The sequence below is a fragment of the Phascolarctos cinereus genome, unplaced genomic scaffold (genome assembly GCF_003287225.1).
Source record: "Phascolarctos cinereus isolate Bilbo 61053 unplaced genomic scaffold, phaCin_HiC Scaffold_4;HRSCAF=312, whole genome shotgun sequence".
In the NCBI taxonomy this organism is placed as follows: domain Eukaryota; kingdom Metazoa; phylum Chordata; class Mammalia; order Diprotodontia; family Phascolarctidae; genus Phascolarctos; species Phascolarctos cinereus.
Genome location: NW_027555847.1, coordinates 85,083,908 through 85,104,216, shown reverse-complemented (window position 1 = coordinate 85,104,216; position 20,309 = coordinate 85,083,908). Strand labels below are relative to the sequence as shown.

The following is a 20,309-nucleotide window of genomic DNA, read 5'->3' as shown; positions in this document are numbered from 1 at the left end:
GCCTCCGCGAGCCAGCCACCTCTTGCGGATTTTCCTCACTTCCCACTGGAGTGGAGGCAGAAGGGGTAGCGCTGAGAGAGAGGGCAACGCGAGCGGGGAGGCGGAGGTGTGAGGCCCTGGGTCGCGTGCTGGGTCTTGGTGGCAGGAGCCCGGGTGCGCGAGACCCCGCTCGAGGCGTAAGGGAGCGCATGCGCAGGATCCTGGCGAGCGAGGGAGCCGCGGTGCTAGGAGGGGAGAGCAGAGGAGAGAGGAGAAGGAGCGGGAGCAGCAGCAGCAGCTGCCTGCCGGGAGGGAGCGAGTGTTGCCTTCGCGGACCCAGAGCTGCGGGGCTGCTTTAGAGGGAGGGGGAGAGAGCCCGGGGTTGGGCCGGGAGACCCCTCCCTCCGGAGCCCGCGGAGGTGCCTTCCACCCGCGCCTCATCCCGCCCCATCCCGCCCGGCCTCGGCTTCTGTCCGGCATGAGTCGCTGACCGCCCGCCCGCTCGCCGCCCCCGGCGGGCTCCGAGTGCGCCACCGCCGCCGCCGCCGGGGCGCAGAAACCCGGAGCCCAGCCCGGAGCCAGCCCGGCTGCCAGCCGCCCCCGGAGCCGCGGCAACGGCAGCAGCATCAGCATCAGCATCAGCAGCATCAGCGGCGGCAGCCCCGGCCCCGGCAGCCACCCCCGCGCCCAGGGAAACTGTTGATCCGCGCTGAGACCGCAGGGGAAGCGGCTCCTTCGGCCTGGCCATGTGGACCCCCACCGAGGAGGAGAAATACGGCGTAGGTAGGTGCGGACCCCTCCTCCACCCCTTGTCCCCTGAGCGGGCTCCTGGGCGGGGGGGAGGTGGTCAGCGCGAGTGACCCCTCCTCCTCTCTCGCTGGGACTGGAAGGGGGAATCAAGGGGAGTGACCCCTCCTCTCCTTCCTCGGGATCGGGGGGGGTCAGGGGTGACCCCTCTTCTCCTTCCCCCGGGGCTGGGGGGGGTCAGGGGGGAGTGACCCCTCCCCACCTCCAGCTGGGAGGAGTGAGGGGGAGGGGCACAGGACTGTGCGGGGGAGAGCTGGAGAAGGACGGGAGTATTGTGAGCGGGGGTGGAGGGGGGGTATCGTGTGGGTTTTGGGGGCGCGTTGCATGGCTCTCCAGTGATTGGGGAGGGAAAGAGGCGAGGATTGTACTCGTACATATATAGCTGATGGCAGCATCAGCAGCCTCAGCGTCTCGGAGTCCTGTCATGTGTTGGTACCACGGTGTTTGCGTCTGTCACATCTGCAGCCCCCTGGTTCGGTTCTTCAGCCGCCACAGCCCTGACGCTTCTTCTCCCCCCGCTACTTTCCTCCTCCACTTCCATAGGCTCCCCCCCCATTTTGGATTCTGGCTCAGGTCGCGGGGCAGCTGCGGCCCTCTAGTTAGGATGGAGGGAGATGGACCGGCCGCTGGTTGCGTTTTAGACCAGGCATGGTGCGGTCTCTGTGGCGGAGAATCGTCTGCTGGGGTGGTGTCTCTTGGCATTTCCAGTTCACCAGGATTTCAGAAATCCATTTCAACTATTGCTTTCGATAGGGAAGCCGGGGTTTCCAAGCATCCAATCGGCAAACATAATCACACTGTCTCACCGGTTTAATCTATTAATCAGTGCGATTTTTTTCCTCTTTTTCTTCCCCCCATTTTAATCTTCCCTCTGATCTTGATGAGCGGGACTTTGTGAATCAGAAAAATGGGACTTTAGGGGGCGCAAGCGATGCGGTGCTGACTGAGAGCAGGCGCTTGTTTCCAGGAACAGAAAGAAACATTAGACAGTACACAATGAAATGTGGTGTTTGTACGATGACCGATTTTAAAGTTAGTGAGGCTTTTTAGATTAAGCTGCATTCTCTGGATAGGCAGAGTAGGAGCAGTCCATGCAGTGACTGCTGAGAAATCCGCCTGGGGCACTTTTGATGAAGCTTGGTGTCGGAATTTTGTCAGGAGAAAAATCAAACTCTTCAACAATATGCTACTCTGGTTCTTAGGGTTAACCTCAATATTTTTTCCACTCGAGTTTTATAGATTCCCCAATTTGGTGAGCTTGTTTATTTTGGATTTTAGGTATGAAAATAAAAGATTATAGTGTTGACAGTTTGCTACATACAAAATTGTGAACATTTGTTGATTCCTTTTCATTCATTTCCTCCTAGAGAAATGTAAATATTTAGCAAGTCTTCTGCATATGTGGTAATGTTGAATTGCTTTAAATGAAATACGTGCTTTAAAAATATTTAGACCTCTTTAAAGGGTATAAACAAGAAAACATTATTTCACTTATTCTACAGTCATCTTTAATCTATATTTGAACTCTAAAGCTAAAGAATTCTTTCAACATTACACTGGACTAAAAGTTTAAACACTTTAAAAATTACTGAATGTCAAAATTTGTTCTTATTATGAGCAAGGTAGTGTTATTTCATGTCAGTTATAGAGTAGAAGAATATGATATTGCATTATTGTAAATTTGTCATGTGTATCACCTGTCAGTTTTTCTATTGGAGCCACATTAACGTATTGAGGCTACAACCTAATTTTTGGTGCTTCTATTATAGATGAAAAATCTGTTTAAACAAATGTTTTTCATGACGTATTTCCACGGATTAATGTATATCACCTTTTTGAAGCCCGATTTAATTTTTTTTTGCTTAAATTAATAGGCTTCAAAATTTAGCTTCAAAAATGTGAAATTGGCAGTGGTAAAGCAAATATTTTGGAAAGTTATAATAAGGTGGTATATTGTGATATAATTTTGTACGTTTCCATTATGGCAAAGTGCCATGCCAACGCTAATTTTTATTTCATTTTGGGAATTGGAAATGTTCTTATGCTGGTGGGAAAACCTGTGTTTTTAACCAGAGACTTACTTTTACTTAAAATGGCAACTTAAGAAAGTTTTCTTTTTATGTAATATATCTTAACATAATTGTCACCAGGAATGGGGTTGGTTGGAGTACGGGGAAATGCATCTAGAGCTGGAATGGGACCTTTGCTCCACTCTGGCAGCTGAGAAGCCATTGGGGAACTCTGGGGAAAGAAGTGCAGGGCCAAGATCCAGCTCTAGGCTTCACCCTTTGCCTTGAAGAATCTCCCTGCATACAAAGTACACATTTTGGTGAAACAAAAGAGTCAATTGTTTATCAGCTCTAAAACTTGTTCTTGAAACTACTTTGCTCATTTTACAATGTTTCAAGTAATAAACCACCAATCTTGAATGCTTAAAGCAGTAGATCATACTCTGTTTCTTATATTGGCACCTCTACTGCTTGTGTAAAGATCCTCTTGTATGTAAACAGAACATAATGTTATATAAAGCTATTAAGAAGCTTTCTAACCAGGTGCACTGTATGTCTTAAAGCATTTTGATGTTTGAGACTGTCTAGAAGGTGGGACAAAGTTATTGATATTTTATTAAGCTGGAATAAAGAAAGCCACTGCTTCCTTAGATTGTAGTTGCAAAATGCTGACCACACAATTTTTGTTGCTGAAATGTCTATTGAATGAATGAAACCATTACTTTGAAGACATTCTCTGTGCTCTGAGTTTTTAACCTGGGGTCCATGTAACCTGAAATTTGGATAGATTTCAGCGGGCCCCTGAACTTGGATGAGAAAATAAAGTACGTCTTTATCTCTTCTCTAGTTGAAATACAGCCTTTCCACCAAGCAGTTAAAAACATTATTTTGAGGAGGGGCCCACAGGCCTTACCAGATTGTCAAGGGGCTCTAGGATACATGACATCAGACTAAAAGGGGTCCTGTTCTCTGGGGAGGAGGGGGATTCTCTTAATCTAACTACTCTTTTTTTTTTGCCAAGTAAATGCTATTCTCACTGTTTTCTTCCAGAAGCCTTTCTTTCTTCTGCCCTTTTCTTTTTCCCTTATACCCTATTCCAATTTAGTCATTCACTGACTTACAAATGGCTTATTTCCCAAAAGTTCATTTTCTAGTTGACTGGAACTTAAAGGAGAATTTTCTCTTAGAAATAATGCCAAGAATTTATTAAATACCTGTTATGTGCAAGTTATTCTCTTTGGGGCAGGGATATAAGGACAATAAGAAAAACAGTCCCTACCCTCAGGAAAGTTATATTCTACAAGTGGGGGGAAAGAAGTTACACAGAGAGGTAAGCAAAGAATAATTTGAAGAGGGAGATTCCTTGACAACTAAGGCAATCATGAAAGACTTCCTGTAGGAAATAGTATCCAGGTTGAACCCTAATGAAAATAAGGGTTCTATGAGGCAAAGATGAGTTGAGCCTGCAGACCAAGCACGTGGGACAGATTGTGCAAAGGTGTAAAAGCAAATTTTGGAATTCAGGAAACAGGCCAATTTGACTGGAATGTAGAGCATATGGAGGAATTTGAAATAGATCTGGATAGGTAGGCTGGAGCTATATTGTGAAGGTTTTTAAAAGCCGAGCTGAGGATTTTGTATTTTATCTTACAGGCAATAGAGAAGCATTGGATATTGTTGAGCATGAGAGTAACATGAAGAGATCTAAATCTTAGGAAGATTACTTTGACAGTTCTATGGAGGATGGGTCTGTGATCTCATCAATGAGGGTGTTTCTTCTAATGTTGGAGATTAGAATCCTGGTCCATGCTTGTTCCTCTTACATGACTTTCATCCAAGCTCATTCAGTGTGCTCATGACATTGGAGGGTTATATACCACTGTATTTTTTGTTATTTCTTGCTCTTACTATGTGACCCTGCCTGGGTCTTTCTTCCACAAACTAGGAAAATGTTTATATATCTCAGCATGTGTAAATCCTTTTTAGTTTTTCAACAATTGACTATTTCCTTCAACCTCTCTCGGGAATGAATATACAAGGTCCAGTTTCACATTTGGCCAACTTATTTTTTCCCTCCTAGATTACATATGTGTTACATATTGAAGGGCTTATTCAATGTAAATTGTAGCCAAAACCCAGCTACTAATATTCTCTTGTCTATTTTTAGGTTTTACTTTTGTCCTTGCTACCCTATATGCCTAGAAAGCCCCCCTTCTCCCACTTTCTATTTTACATCTTGTAAGAAGGCTCCTGTTCTAAGCCGATTAGGTGAGAAAACTCATCTATTTCTCTAAGACGCATCTCTTTCCATGATTTCTCTTTAAATTTATCAGCCTAGTATGGCTGAAACAACAACTACTCATTTGTTTCTCATTTTTATAGCTTTACAAAATATTTTCGCACAACAGTGTTGTTGATTTAGGGGTCTGATTTTTTTTTTGTTGTTACTATAAAAGACCTTCCAGGGCCTTTTGACCCCCTTAATTTCTCCTTTTCCTTGCTTAGTAGTCAATAAACTCCAGTGCTTCCCTATAACCTCCAGGATTAAATATAGACTCTTCTGTTTGGCGTACAAAACCCTTTGCCACCTGACTATCCATCTTTTCTAATCTCTTGCTCATTCTCCTCCGTCCATACTCTACAGGCAGTCTGACCTTCTTCCTGTTCTTTGTATGTGGCACTACATTTTCCCATTGTCTTTTTAGCGGCTGTTCCTCTAACTTGGAATATACTTTCTTCTTACCTATTTCTTCTAGAATCCCTAATTTCTTTCTAGGATTAGCTCCCAAGAATTAGACCTGGGGAAAGGGTCAGTATCACCTTCTATATTAGGCTTTTCTTGGTCCTCCAAAAGCTGGTGCCTTTCCCCTTTCATCCTTCAAAATCACACTGTACGGTCCAGGGTAAGTACTGTGGTACAGTAGAAGGAACATTGGCACTGGATTTAGAAGATCTAGGTTCAAATTATGCCTTTGACACTTATTAGCAATGTGACTATGGGAAAGTCATTGTATCTCCTTGGTCCTCAGTTTCCTCATCTGTAAAATGAGGGGGTTGGAGTAGATGGCTTCTGAGGTTTCTTCCAGTTCTAGATCCTATGATCCATTTTGCTTAGAAAATTGAGTGGAGTATGGCACCCCAGAGCTAGCAACTAAGCCCCACTTAGTTACTGAACAGGAAGAACTTGCTGGGATTACTTGATTCTATTAATTCATTTTCCCTCCAAAATGGCATCATTTTTCTGACTTAAATTATTTTTTTTCTGAATTCTGGTCTAAAAAAGAGATTTGACTTCTATTACAAAAATTTAAGCAGTTTTCTTGCTTGAGAAAAAAAAGAGTCACAAGGAAGAATAAATGGATAATGGAACTAAACTCTTGAAGACTGAAGCATTGCACACCTATTTCTTCAGGCACTGAGTTTATGCATCTGCAGATCTTAAAAACTGTGCTGGTCAGTCAGTGAACCAGTATTTATTAAAATCCTTCCAAGAGAAAATATCTATGGTAATTTAAAAAGGGAAACAATGGAAGACCTAGAAGCTGCAAAGACTTGCTAATAAAATGTTATTATTAGCAAATGGAGTGGAAAAAATAACAACTTCTGTAATTAAGTATTGTAGTTAGTTGCCATTATTGTTGAGTCAAGTGTTTTTAGCTTTCCTAGATTGTAAATTGGGGCTTTCAAAGGGGGATAACTGATGGCAATAGAAACCAAATTTTTTATAGATGTCCAAACCAAGAGATTCAATTGGAAATTACTACCTAAAGCTTCCAGGAGCATGATTAGAGAGAAAAAGGAATAATTTATTAAGCCCTTACTCTGTGCTAGGCACTGTGTTAAGTGTTGGGCATACAAAAAAAAAAAGAAAGAAAACCAGGTGGTCCTTACTCTCAGTTTGAGTAGGGGAAGACAAAACATAAAGGGGTGATGGAAAGTGCTGAAGGGTAGGGAAAGGAGGCTACTCTCCTGGCAGGCCTGGCAGCCAGGGTAGAGGTGGAACAAATCAACATGAAGGAGGTGGAGCAAATCAGTGTGCTGACAGAGGAGATCTGAGGCTGAGCTGAGGGCTTAGTGATGATGAAGCTGTTAATGGCTCAGCATCAATTTGGAAAGCATCTAGTGGAATGCCCCAGGAATCTATTATTTGCTCTGTACTGTTGAAATATTATATCCATGACTTGCATGAAACCATAGATCAATCAGTCATTGTCAGCTAACATTTATTAATTGCCTACTATGTGTCACTCACTGTGCTAAGTGCTAGAAATAGAGAGAAAAGCAAAAACCAAACAGTCCCTTCTGTCATGGAGCTCACGGTCTAATTGAGGAGATAAGTGCAAACGGCTATGTACAAAGAAGAGATACCTACATCTGCATTTATATCTACTTGGGGATAGTTGGGGGTAGTCTCAGGGGGAGGGCTCTGAAATTAAGGACTACTGGGAAAGGCTTCTTAAAGAAGGGGACACTTTCACTGAGATTTGGAGGAAGTCAGGGAAGCAAGGAGGTAGAGATGAAATACCTAACAATTTCCGGGGGACACAAAGCTAGACGAGCTCCATGCTACATTGGATCCAAAAATACCTCATCTGAGTAGAACTATAAACTAAATCTAATATGAAAAATGTAAACTCTTTCTTTAAGGTTCAAAAAATTAACTTCATAGGTATAAGCTGTAGGAGCTATGGCTGGATATAAGTAGGATTAAAAAAGATTTGAGGCTTTTAGTGTCAAGTTTTGTCAACAAACATTTGTTAATGCCTATTATGTGCTGGGCACAGTGCTAAGTGCTTACAAAAAAAGGAAGAAAAGACAAAAAAAAAAAGAAAGGCAAAAAACAGTTCCTGATCTTAAGGGGCTCACATTTTAAGGGAGGAAGCAATATGCAAACAACTGATACAAATAGGATAAATTGGAGTTAATCAACACATTTACTAGATGGCAAAGTCAATGAGTCATTAGTGTTATATTGTAGCCAAAAAAGCTAAGGTAAGCTTAGGCCATCTTAGGGAGGTAATGGTCTTGATATACTCTGCCCTGGTCCAGACCTGTCTGGAGTATTGTTTCAGGATGGACTTTAATAAGCTGGAGAGCATCTGAGGAAGGCAACTAAGGTGCTGAAGGACCTCAAGATCTTTAATCTGGGGAAGAGATTTCAGGCTAATAGCTGTATTCAAGTATTTGGGAGTCATTCTTGTGGAAGAGGAATTAAGAGGATTCCATTTGTTCCCAGAGCAGTGGGAGGGATTTTTAGAGTCATAATTAAATTTCATTAGGAAGTAATCATAACAATCTCAGAGTCAGAAAGAGGCTGTTTATTTAGTCTAACTGATTGCCAAGGATCCATTTAAAAGATACTGGCAGGGGGTCATCCAGCCTTTACTTAAGGACCACTGGTGAAGGATGACCCATCACCTCTATGAGTAGCTCATTTTACTATGGGGCAATCTCCAATTATTCAGAAGCTTTTCCTTATATCAAGGTTAGAAAGGAGAAAAGAGGCAGTTCTCTCATCTCCCCTTCCTTACCAAACCCCTCCATATCTTTATTTATTCTTTCTTCCTTTATTCCATTCTCTGAGGGAAAGGTGGCTCTTCTTGACAAGGCCAACCTTTCTGCTTGTGACCTGTTTCTGCTTAACCCTGTCTCCAAGCTCTTTCCTCTTCAGTTATTACCCTTTTCTCTTTCATCATCATTCTTTTCCCTATCTAATGATCCCCTTTCATGTAATTACACAGTCAGATCTCTCCCATTAAAAAAAAAAACATAACAAGACAAAACTTTACTTAATCTTGCCATCCCCTCAAGCTTCGATGCTATATATTTTTTTCCTTTTACTACCAAGCTTTTAGAAAGAATCGTCTCTGTATATGGATCATATTTCACAGTTTCTGAGACTCTTGCTTCCAGCCCTACAATTCCATTGAAAATGCCCTACAACTTACTACCCAGGTGATCTTGGACAAGATGCTTAACTCTCTGGGCCTAAATTTCCCTGTCTGTAAAATGAAGGCATCTATTTGATGACCTCTGAGGTCCCATGAAGCTCTAAATCTAAGCTCCAAATCTCTAAGATTGCTAGTAATCTCTTAACTGTTAAATCCAGTGGCCTTTTCTTGAATTATCCTCTGTGACTTCTTTTTTAAACATTTTGTCACTTTCTTCTTGGATATTTCTTCCTTTCTTGGCTTTTGTCACTGTTCTTTCCTAGTTTTTTTTTTCCTCTTGCCTATTTGACTGTCCTTTATAACATTTAAGTACGTACTGTGTGTCAGACACTGTGCTAAGGCACTGAGAATACTCATACTAGGAAAAAGAAAAACAGACCCTACCTTCAATAAGCTTATACTCTTTTTAAAAATAAATTTTCATTGATGTCTTCTGTTTCTTATGTCATCATCATCATCATCATAGTTATCCCAAGTATTCCTCCCCCTCCATCTCCCAGAGAACCATCCCCATATAACAAATAGTGTTTTTGGAGAGGTAAAAAATCAGTACAATTAATCAATACATTGAAAAAGTCTGAAAACATACTCAATATATTACACCTGTGGACTTCCTGCCTCCCTGAAGGAGTGAGTTTGGGCCGTCCCCTCATAGCTATTCATTTGAGTCCTGTTTGATCTTTATATTTTGTTGCATTCACTTTTCATTTTTCGGTGTGTAGTTGTTCTTTCCACTTATATTATTGTAGTTATTGTATGGAGGCAACTAAGTGGTGTAGGGGATAGGATACTGGGCCTGGAGTTAGGAAAATCTGAATTCAAATCTGGCCTCAGATACCTACTAGGTGTGTGACCCTGGGCAAATCATTTAATTCTGTTTGCCTCAGTTTCTTCATGTAAATAAGCTGGAGAAGGAAATGGCAAACTACTCCAGTATCTCTGCCAAGAAAATCCCAAATGAGGTCACAAAGAATTGGACACAACTAAAAAACAACTGAATAACAACAAAGTTAATTGTATAGATTTTTTTTGGCTTTGCTTACTTCACTCTGCATCAGTTTGTATAGATCTTTCTATGTTTTTATATATTCATCAGATACATTATTTCTTATAGCACAATAATATTCTATTACATTTATGTGCCACAATTTTTTAGCCATTCCCCAATTGACAGGCGTCTACTTTGTTTCCATTTCTTAGCTATCACGAAATATGCTGCTATAAATATTTTGGAGTAATATGGGAACTTTCTATTTTATTGATGTCTTCCTTGGAGTTAAAAGTCCAGTAATGAATTTTTGGCTCAAAGGATATGAACATTTTAGTCAGTTTATTTGCATAATTCCAAATAATTTTCCAAAATAGTCATTTCCATTTCACAACTCCACTAACAGTGTGCCTATCATTCTACAACCCCTCCAGCATTGACTATTGTCATGTTTTGTCATTTTTTGCCAATTTGCAGAGAGTGAAGTGAAATCTCAGGGTTGTTTTATTTGAATTTCTCTTATTATTAGTTATTTGGAACATTCTTTCATGTAGTGGTAAATACTTTGCAATTTTTCTATTAAGAACTGTTTATTCATACCCTTTGACCAATTATCTATTGGGGAATGGCTATTCTCTTTCTACATACATATATATACACACATACATGTATATATTTAGTAACTGTTTATCTGTCTTGGAGACCAAACTCTTATCAGAGAAGTCTGATGCAAAGATTTTTTTTTCCATTTAACTACTTCCCTTCATGTCCTAGGTGCATTAATTTTGTCTGTGCAGAAGCTTTTCAGTTTCAAGTAATTACATTTATCTATTTTATCTTTTGTAATTGCCTCTCTCTCTCTCCTTTAGTTAAGAATATACCTCCTACCCATAGCTGTGAGAGGCATATGATGTGTTTCTTCTAATTATTTATATGATTTTTACTATTAAGGTCACATATCTATTTAGAATGCATTATGGAATATGGTATAAAGTATTGTCTAAACCTAATTTCTGCCAAATTACTTTCTAGTTTCCCCCCTCCCAGTTTTTATCAAATAAGGAATTTTTTCCTGGGTAGTTTATATTTTCCACTATCAAATACTGGCTTTTTGAGTTCTACTGTTTCTGATTCTCCCTTGTCTAATCTGTTCCATTGATCTGTCTTTTTTTTTTTCAGCAATACCAGATGGTTTTAATGACTGTTGATTTATTAATACAGTTTTGGTCTAGAAGCGCTAATCCCCCTTTGTCCTGACTTCTTTTCATCATTTCCTTGGCTGTTCTAGGTATTTTCTTTTCCTAAATAAATTTTGTTATTATTTTATCAAGTCCTATGAAGTATCCCATAGGTAATTTTATTTGTATGGCATTAAAAGTACGAATTAATTTTGGTAGTATTGTCATTGTTATTATATTAGCACGGTCTAGCCACGAACACTGAATATTCCTCCAGCTATTCAAGCTCTTTATTTCTTTAAGGGCACTTCACAATGAACCTACACAAGTCTTTTGTATGCTTTAGTAGGGCAATCCCCAGATATTTCATGTATTTTATACTTATTTGGAATGAGATTTTCCTCTCTCTTATTTATTCTTGTGTTTTATTATTAAGTGGAAATGTTGTTTTTTGAAGTTTTATTTTGTAACCTGAAACTTTGATGAAGCTATTGTCTGAATTAGTATCTTTACTGATTTCTTAAGATTTTCCAAGTAAATCATCATAGTCTCAGCAAATAGTGATACTTGTTTCTCTTCTTTACCTATCTTTATGCCTTTAATTTGTTTCTCTTGCCTTATTGCTATCGTTAGCATATTAAAAACTTATAAAATAGTGTGGAAAGTGGGCGTCCTTACTTCACTTCTGCATTTGTTTTAAAAGTTCTAGTGTATCCACGTTGCATATGATGCTTACTATTGGTTTTAGGTAGACATTTTTTATGATATTAAAAAGGTCCTTCTATTCCTAAACTTTGTAGGGTTTTTATCATGAATACTGTACTTTGTCAAAGGCTTTTTCTGGATCTATTGAGATGATCATGTGGTTTTTGTTTTTAAAGTGATTAATTATATTGTTTGTTTACCTAATGTTAAGCCATCCTTGTGTCCCAGGTATAAATCCCACTTCGTCATAATGAATGATTTCTTATCTGTTTGACTAAATTGTGCTTAAATTTTTGAGTCAATGTTCATTAATGATATTAGCCTATAGTTTTCTTTCTGCATTTTATATTTCCCTGCCTTAGATATTAGGACTATATTTGTCTCATACAAGGACTCTGGTAGGGTGCTTTCTTCTTTTTTTTGAGAATAATTTGTGAAGTATGGGTACTAACCATTTTTTAAAAAGTTGATAGAATTCTTCAGCAAATTCATTGGGACTATGAATTTTTTCCTTTGGTAGTTCCTTTACAGCTGGTTCTGTTTCTTTTTCTGAGGTTGGGTTAAGCTACCTCTCTGGACTTCTGATAGTTTAGATATTTTATATTTTAAAAAGTATTACTCTCTTTTGTGTTCTTGTTAGAATATAATTGTGAATAATATGTTCTGATTGTTATTTTTATTTCTTCTGGTTTTGCTATAATTTCACCTTGTTCATCTGCTATTCTATCAATTTTATTTTCTGTTCTCTTCTGTTTAATCAGATTAGCTAAGAGTTTACCAAACTTTATTAGTCTTTTCAAAGAACCAGCTTTTAGTTTTATTTATCATTTCTATGGGTTTTTTTTTGTTTCTAACTTATCTATTTTCCTCTCTAATTTTTAATATCTCCTCTTTTGTCTTTATTTTAGAATTATTTGTTGGCTTGCCTTAAAAATGTATATTCAGCTCATAGATCCTTGCTTTTTCCATTTTATTTATACACACACACATACATATATATATATATATATATGTATACATATATATATACATATATATATACATATATATATATATATATATATACATATGCACATATTTTTATAAGGATATGATTCCCCCCCAAGACTACTTTAACTGCATCCCAGAGATTTTGCTATGTTGTTTCTTATTATCTTTCTCTTTTACATAGTTATTAATTGTTTCTATGATTTGTTGTTTGATCCACTTTTTTAGTATTTCATTGTTAAGTCTCCATGTGGGTCTGTATCTTTTGTTTGCAGTCCCTGGACCAATTATTACTTTTACTGTGTTGTGGTCTGTAAATGATATATTAACTATTTCTGCCTTTTTACATTTGTTTGAAACATCATAGTGCCCTAATATATAGTTGTTTTTTAAAAAGATCCACGTGGTGCTGAGAAATATGTACATTCTTTTGCTGTCCCATCTAGGAGATTACTTAAGTTTTTTAAAACTCATTTCTCCAGACATTTGTTCAGTTCCTTATTTTCCCTTTTGGTTATCTTTCTGTTAGATTTCTCCAAAACTAGGAGAAAGTTATTGAAGTTTCTTGTCACTTTCGTGTTACTGTCTTTTTAAACCTCAAATACTGTTTACTTTATTAATTGGGATGCTAAGGTATTTGGAATATATAAATTTATTACTGATATTAGCTTGTTGTCTCTAGTTCCTTTCAACATAATGTAGTTTCCTTCTTTATCCCCTTTCATTTTTTGAATGTTTGTTTTCGCTTTGTCTGATAGCATGATTACAACTCATGTTTTTTGGATTCACTTGATGCATAGTAAACTTTTTCCTGTCTTCTCAGTTTTATTTTGTGTATGTTTTTGTATTTTATGTGTCTCTTATAAGCAACAGATTGTAGGGTTGTGTTTTCTTATCCAATCTGTCACTCTTCTTCATTTTATTGGATTGTTTAATCCACTCACATTTAAAGTTATGGGAGTTAGGTTTATATTTTCCTCCGTCTGTCCCCAATATTTTTTTCAAGTTATGATTTTTCCCTTTTCTGCTATAAACACAGTACTGTGTTCCCCTGTTTACTTTACCTTAATCTTTTTTGAGGTGGCCCTGTTCCCATTGGCTCTCTTCCCCTTACCCCCTCACCCCTTCTCTTGTTTGTTACTACTTTTTCTTTGGGGTTTTGTTTATTAGTCTCTCTTTTTTCCTCTTAGTTAATCAAGTATATTTCTTCTTCATCTCTTCCCCTTCAACTAGTCTAGTTAACTAGTATTTTTTTTTAAATTTCATTTTCTGTGCCCCTTTCCAAAAAGGATTTCACTTGCTTTCTTTTTTATCCATTCTCTCTTTTTGTCTAGTCTAGATCTTCGTTCTCTGATTCATGACCCCTATAATTATCTGGTCTTTCTCTTTTATCTGTGTTTCTCATGCTATCAAAACTTCCAAGGTATCCATTCGAGGCTTTTCCCTCTAGGTTCTTTTCACCACTGCCTTGTAGAGCTTGCCTTATGGATTTCCCTTTTCCATTGTGTCTGTCTCCTAGAACACTGCCAGTTATTGCAGGTGTCGCACAAGCTGCCTCATGGTAGGGCCCCTCCTCTACTACATCCCTTATTATGCAGCCCAGCACTTCCTTCCCATGGTTACCTTTCTCCCCACTATTTGCCTTAAAATCTCCTCCCTAGGTCCATGCTCTCCCACTCCCCAAAGTGCCAATTGCTCCCAGGATTTCCCTTTCCCTGAGGTAGGTCCAATAGAATTTCAACCACCAAATGCCCCAGTCTACACTCAGTAAGGAGGGCACCTTCTCCCTTCACACAGACTATCTTTCTTCACCATAGGATCTTTGATCAGTGTAATCACCAAAGCAAGACCTTTTTCCCTTTCCTCCTTTTTCAGTCTTCCTTCCCTCCCCCCTCCCTGTGCAGGTGCTTCTTTCTGATACCATAGCAGCCACTGTCCTCTCAGTCCTGACACTTAATTTGACCCTACCACATCACACATTCTTCCCTATCTTTCTGCTTCCCTCTTCCCTTTCATTTACCCTCCAGTGTTGTAATGTAGTCTCATAAAAAAAAAAATTGATTCCCCTGCAGGCAGGATGTTGCCAGGTTCTGTGCACAATGCCCTAAGTCTTCTCCTCCTTTTAACTGGGGTTGAGTGACTTGCCCAGGATCACACAACTGGTAAGTGTCTGAGGTCAGGTTTGATCTCAGGTCCTTCTCATTCTAGGGCCAGTGCTCTATCCACTGTGCCACCTAGCTGCTCCCCTCCCTGTACCAATACATGCTTCTATACTGTTACCTCCGCCTTCACTCATCTCCTTTTCTTACTGGTTGTCACTTGTTGTGATGACTTGGCTGCCTGTTTGAGAAGCAATTAATCTCTTCCATTCTGGTTTTCTTTCTAAAATGTTTTAAACACTTCTTTATTATTTTGAATGTCCATCTTTTTATAGTCAGATTTGCATCCTGAGCTCCATTGCTCTTTGGAACACATTATTCCATTCCAACTACATTTTCTTGTGTGTACAAATAGTTTTGCATTATTTAAATTTCCTTTCCTTTGTATTTCCTGATCACTTGAAAGACTTGTTTTTGATTTGAATAAATTAGAACACTACTGTCTTGGAGCTTGCAGCCTTGGGTTTTTTTCTGGAGGTAAACTATAAATTCTTTCAATTGGCCTTTAATTTTCTATGTTTAGAAGTTCTAGACAGTTCTATTATTTTCTGAATTGTGGTGTTAAGGTTTTCAGTCCTGTTGTGTTCTTCTGGGAGACCTGTGATCCTTAGGTTGTCTCTTACACTCTGTCTTCAAGATCGGTATGACTTACATAATGAATGTATTTTCTTTTAATGTTATTGGGGGATTTTGCTTCTTTTCTTCAAGATTGTCCTTTACTTCTGTATATTTACATTCTCAGCCTATTGTTCTGTCTTTTGTTTCTTTTGTGAGACTTGCCATCGTAGATTCTAGTTTTTGTATTCTGCCCATTGTTTTTGCTGTGCAGGACATAAATTCTGCTGTCATGATTCTTCTTTTCTGAACCATTCAGAAACAGTATATTGTAGTTCCATGTTCTCTCCACCTTCCGCAGGGTCTTCTGTCTCATTAAGTATTGATTTATTTTTCTTTGTTTTGCAGTATTTATTCATAGATGCCTGAACTCATTTATTAGATCTGGAGGCAATATTTCATTCTATTGTTAATGCTTTCTCTATTGATTTATCTACTTTTGTTCAATATCTTTGAGTTTGCTTTTTCCTGGGATCTTTGGTAATTTCAGTCTTTTTTTTCTCCTTACTTTCCCCTATGTACATTCTGACTGTCCCCTCTGATGGTAGTTTCTTTGGTGGCTGGATCTTAGAGTGGCTCAGCCTCCTTAAATAGTGGGCAATTCACAGTTGATCAGCCTAGGTCTCTGGCCCCAGCTAGATGCTGAGCTCTTTCCCCTCAGGCTTAGTGGAGTGCTGAACAGCTCCACCCTCTCCATACCCACACTGTTATTCTGCCTGGCTCCCTGTGTTTATCAATTGTCAGACCCCACATAAGCAGTTCAGAAAGTTGCCCTGCTTGTGCTACAGAATTGTCCATCCTGGTAGTGGCATGTCAGGGCTCTGTGGCACTGGTGCTGTGGGGGTCATGATCACCCCCTCCTCCCAAGCAGGATTTTATCCCCAAAGGGTTGCCACTGAGCTAGCTGTTCATCATGTCCTGAGCAAACTTCTGCAATCTGGTTCCAGGGTCTCTTGGAACAGAGGACCAAGGCATGGGGTTGGGTTTTATTGTGGGTCCTTGGGTCTGCTAGTGCAGCCTCACTGCTGTTATCATGAGAAGTAGAGGAGGGATGCTGAGTGAGCTCAGAGTCAGTGAGAGTCAATTCAATTTTTTAACCTTCTTTTGAATTCTGGGTGTCCTAGACCATGGGAACGGTGGAAGTTGTTTTATTTTGGTGCATGTTTTCTGTTTTGAAGAGGTTTGAGAGATCTTAGGGATAAGAGAAAGTATCTAGTCCTTCATCTTGTTTCCCATGGGACCTGGAAGAGATGAGCTTACATTCTAAAGGGGGAAGAAGCTACCTACACAGGGACATGGTGGAGAAGCCTGGAGAGTAACGAGAGGGGATGGGGGAGGAGTAGAGTAAACATTGCCGGTCTGGACACTTCCTCAAAATGGAAATTCTGGGAAGAACTCACCAATAAAAGGAAGAAACGGCAAGGGTAGAAAGATCTTCCAGGATAAGAAGACCTCAGGTTCAGAGGCATCTTCCAAGGTGAGGAGGCTGCTGGGGTATAGTGGAGATTTCTTGAGAGTTAGGAGCAGAACTGTAATAGAAGTGGAGTGTTGTAGTAATGATGAAGTAATGATCCAGCAAAGGTTACTGTCTCCCACCCCATCTTCCAGGGCTTTGTCTCGTCTATTTTTAGACTCTCCTTGGTGATCTCATCATCTATGTTGATATAAATGTTATATTTATATATATGTGTATATATATTATATGTGTATATATATATAATATGATATATACATATATACACATATATGTATGTATATATGTATATGATTCCCAAATTTATATATTCAGTCCAGTCTTTCTCCTAAACTATACTCTAACACCTGTCAGCTGCCAACCCTAACATCTCTTCTGACCTCTAGTCTTACACCATCAACTGCCTATTGGACATCTTGAACTGGATAGCCTATGATCATTTCCAAAATGGAACTGATTATCTTTCTGACATTTGACCAATTTCCCTAATACTGCTGGGGGGCACTAGCATCCTTTCAGTGCCCTGGACTTGTAACTTCAGGATCAATATCAATTCACTCAAACCTTGCCCAATTATTATCAAGTCTTGTAATTTCTGCCTACACAGCATGTCTCCTTTATTTTGTCTTCTCTCCATTCACACAGCCCCCACCCTCCTGCAGGTCATCATTAGCTCACACCTGGACCATTGCAATACCCTCTTGGTTGGTCTTCCTGCCCCAAGTCTGTCCCCATCCAGTCCACTCTCCATTTAGTTCCGAAATTAATCTTCTTAAAGTACAGGTCTGACCATGCCACCTCTCTATTCAATAAACTCCAGTGGCTCCCTGTTACTTAGAGGATCAAATATAAAACCATGGAAGCTATAAAAACCTGGAAACTTTATGTTTTCTAGTCTTCTTGTACTTTACTGTCCTCCATGTATTCTGTATTCCAGCAACTCTGGTCCTCTTATTCCTTGAACATGATACTATGTCTCCTGAATCAGTGTTTTTTTTTTGCTGGCTACCCCCATACCTGTCATTCTTTCCCTCTTCACTTCTACCTCCAATCTTTCCTGGTTTCCTTCAAAACTCAGCTCAGATACCTCCTTCTGCAAAAGGTCTTTCCAGGTCCCCCCCTCCCACTATTATGGGGGAGACTGATCCTGGTTGGGTGGTTCAGGTTTGAGACAGAAAAGAACTAATATGAATCACCTAACAGCTAATGGAAGGAGGCTTATTTAATAGAATGGAAAGTATATTCAGCAAGGATTTAGCATTAATTCAGTTGGATGTAGCTTTTCTGACTTTGCCTCTGCCATGGTGGCATGCTGGTCAGAGTGGCACAGTGGATAGGTCATTAGTCCTGGATTCAGGAAGACCTGAGTTCAAATATGGCCTCAGACACTTACTAGCTGCTTGACGTTGGGTAAGTCGTTTAACCTCTGCCTGCCTCAATTTCCTCAGCTATAAAATGAGGATATTTTATATCCTCTGAGGGTTGTTGTGAGGGTTGGAAGAGATAATATTTGTAATGTCCTTAGCAAAGTGCTTAGCATGAAGTAGGTGCTTAATAAATGTTTGTTTCCCTCTTATCTCTTGTCCTCTAAGTTTTTATATTTAGGTGACCAGGAAGCAGCCTCAATAGTTCAAGCTTGAGTTCCCTGGATGATTCAAATCTCAAAGATGATTTAATCCTCTTTTAGGGGGGAAACAAAACAAAAACAAAACCAGCACAGTCTTTGTGGGAGAAGATGTTGCTTTTACATCACCTGCCCTGATTCCTCCTGCTGTGTTACTATGCCCTACTACCCCAAATTCATATAAATTTACTTATCTGTGTATGTCTTTTGCATGTACTCCCCACCTTCTAAGATGTGTGCTCCTTGAGGGTAAGACCAGTTTCATTTTTCTGCTTGTCCCCAGTACAGGAGCACTCCAAGTATAGAATATGCTTAATAAATCCTTGTTGAATTGTTCAATGAATGAGTTCTGTGTTGTGAGTCCAGGGAAGAAGTGATTCTCATTGAGGAGGGGTAGACCCTTCAGAACTTCATCCAGCAGAATTTCCGTAGAAAATACCCTTGGATTTGGCAACAAGGAAGCCATTAGTGACTTCAGAGAGAACATTTTTAGTAAAGTGTTTCGAAAGGGACTTGGAGTTGCAGCCTGAAGCCTGGGACATTACTCTCAGCTCTGCTCTTATATGTGACCACCATGATATGGTGTGGAGTACTTCATGTTGCCATGCAAAGACTGAACTGTTTGGTGGTTGGGTTAGAATCTTGGCTCTGTCATTCACTACTTTATGACCTTGGACAAGTTTCATTTAACTTTTCTAGAACTTGTTTTTCTTATCTGTAAGATGAGAAGATTGTAGTAGATCAATCCTAAGTTCTTTTCTGGCTCAACTTCCTGGGGATCAATATTCCTATCTTTAAAATGAAAGGGGTTTTTTTTTGGCTTTAAATCCAATGATCTACAGAACAGAAACCAGACTTTAAGAGGCTAAACAATGAGTGAATTATGAGATACAGGAATCATAAGAGTGTAGATTCCTATAGAGTAGTGTTAATATTATTCAGTTAGAATTAGGAAATTGGCTGGGGTCAGGGAGTTAGTTTATCGGGTGAGAATGCTTTTGGATTTCATTAAGGAATCAGTCAGTCAAAGTGAAAATTAAGTGTGAACAATTCCTAGACACCTCAATGGAAACCATCTACCAAAAGTTTCAGGCCAGTTTAGAATCTGATATTCTGATAGTAGTCAGCCTAGTGGAGAAGCAGTTGCAGCCAAACCTCTCAAAGAGAATTGCTTAAGGGGAGGAGGAGGAAGAAAGCGAGGAAGATGAGAAGAATAAGGAGGAGAGAGGGGGAGTCTTACTCTCTTCCCACCCTTTGACTAGAGGCAGATATTGTGAACTTAGAAAGGTCAGAAGATTTGGCTTTCTCATCAGAATCTATAGCAGTGACCCCAGAACAGCAGTGGCTGATGACAGAAGACAATCAAGAGAGGTGTGAGGAAAGTCAGCCTCTGGGTGTTGCAAAGGCAGCATCCCTCAGAGCCAATCACATGGCCATACCTACTTAAGAGGAACTTCATTAAGATTCTATAGATGTAGACAAAGACTTCCAGTCAGAAGCTATGAGTTTATGCTTTGGCTATGTATGCTCTCTGAGTAGCCCAGGCTTTTTTTTCTTGGTGGGAGATGCTTTTTTGTATGAATTTTTCTTATTCTACCACCTCAGTAAATAGCCTCTTATTTTTTTTTCACTTCTTTTTAAATTTTTGAAGTTCATTTTGAGCTTGAATACAAAAAGACAAAAAAGAACGTTTCCATGTACACAGCACAACATAAAAAGAGGATTCGATATAAAACTATGTATTTCCATTTTAGTAGATATCACTAAACTAGCTGTGTGACCTTGGGTAGGTCATTTAATCTCTGCCTGCCCCAATTTCCTCAGCTATAAAAT

At 39.5% G+C, this 20,309-nt stretch overlaps 1 protein-coding gene across 1 annotated transcript in view; it reads left to right on the top strand.

Moving 5' to 3' along the window:
* The first annotated feature begins 671 nt into the window (after positions 1-671).
* Positions 672-20,309, top strand: part of DOCK3 (dedicator of cytokinesis 3) — a 512,545-nt gene continuing 492,907 nt past the window's right edge. Inside the window, 1 exon segment of the mRNA XM_020999119.2 lies at positions 672-762. Coding sequence (XP_020854778.1) covers positions 726-762 — 37 coding nt within the window. The 5' untranslated portion in view covers positions 672-725.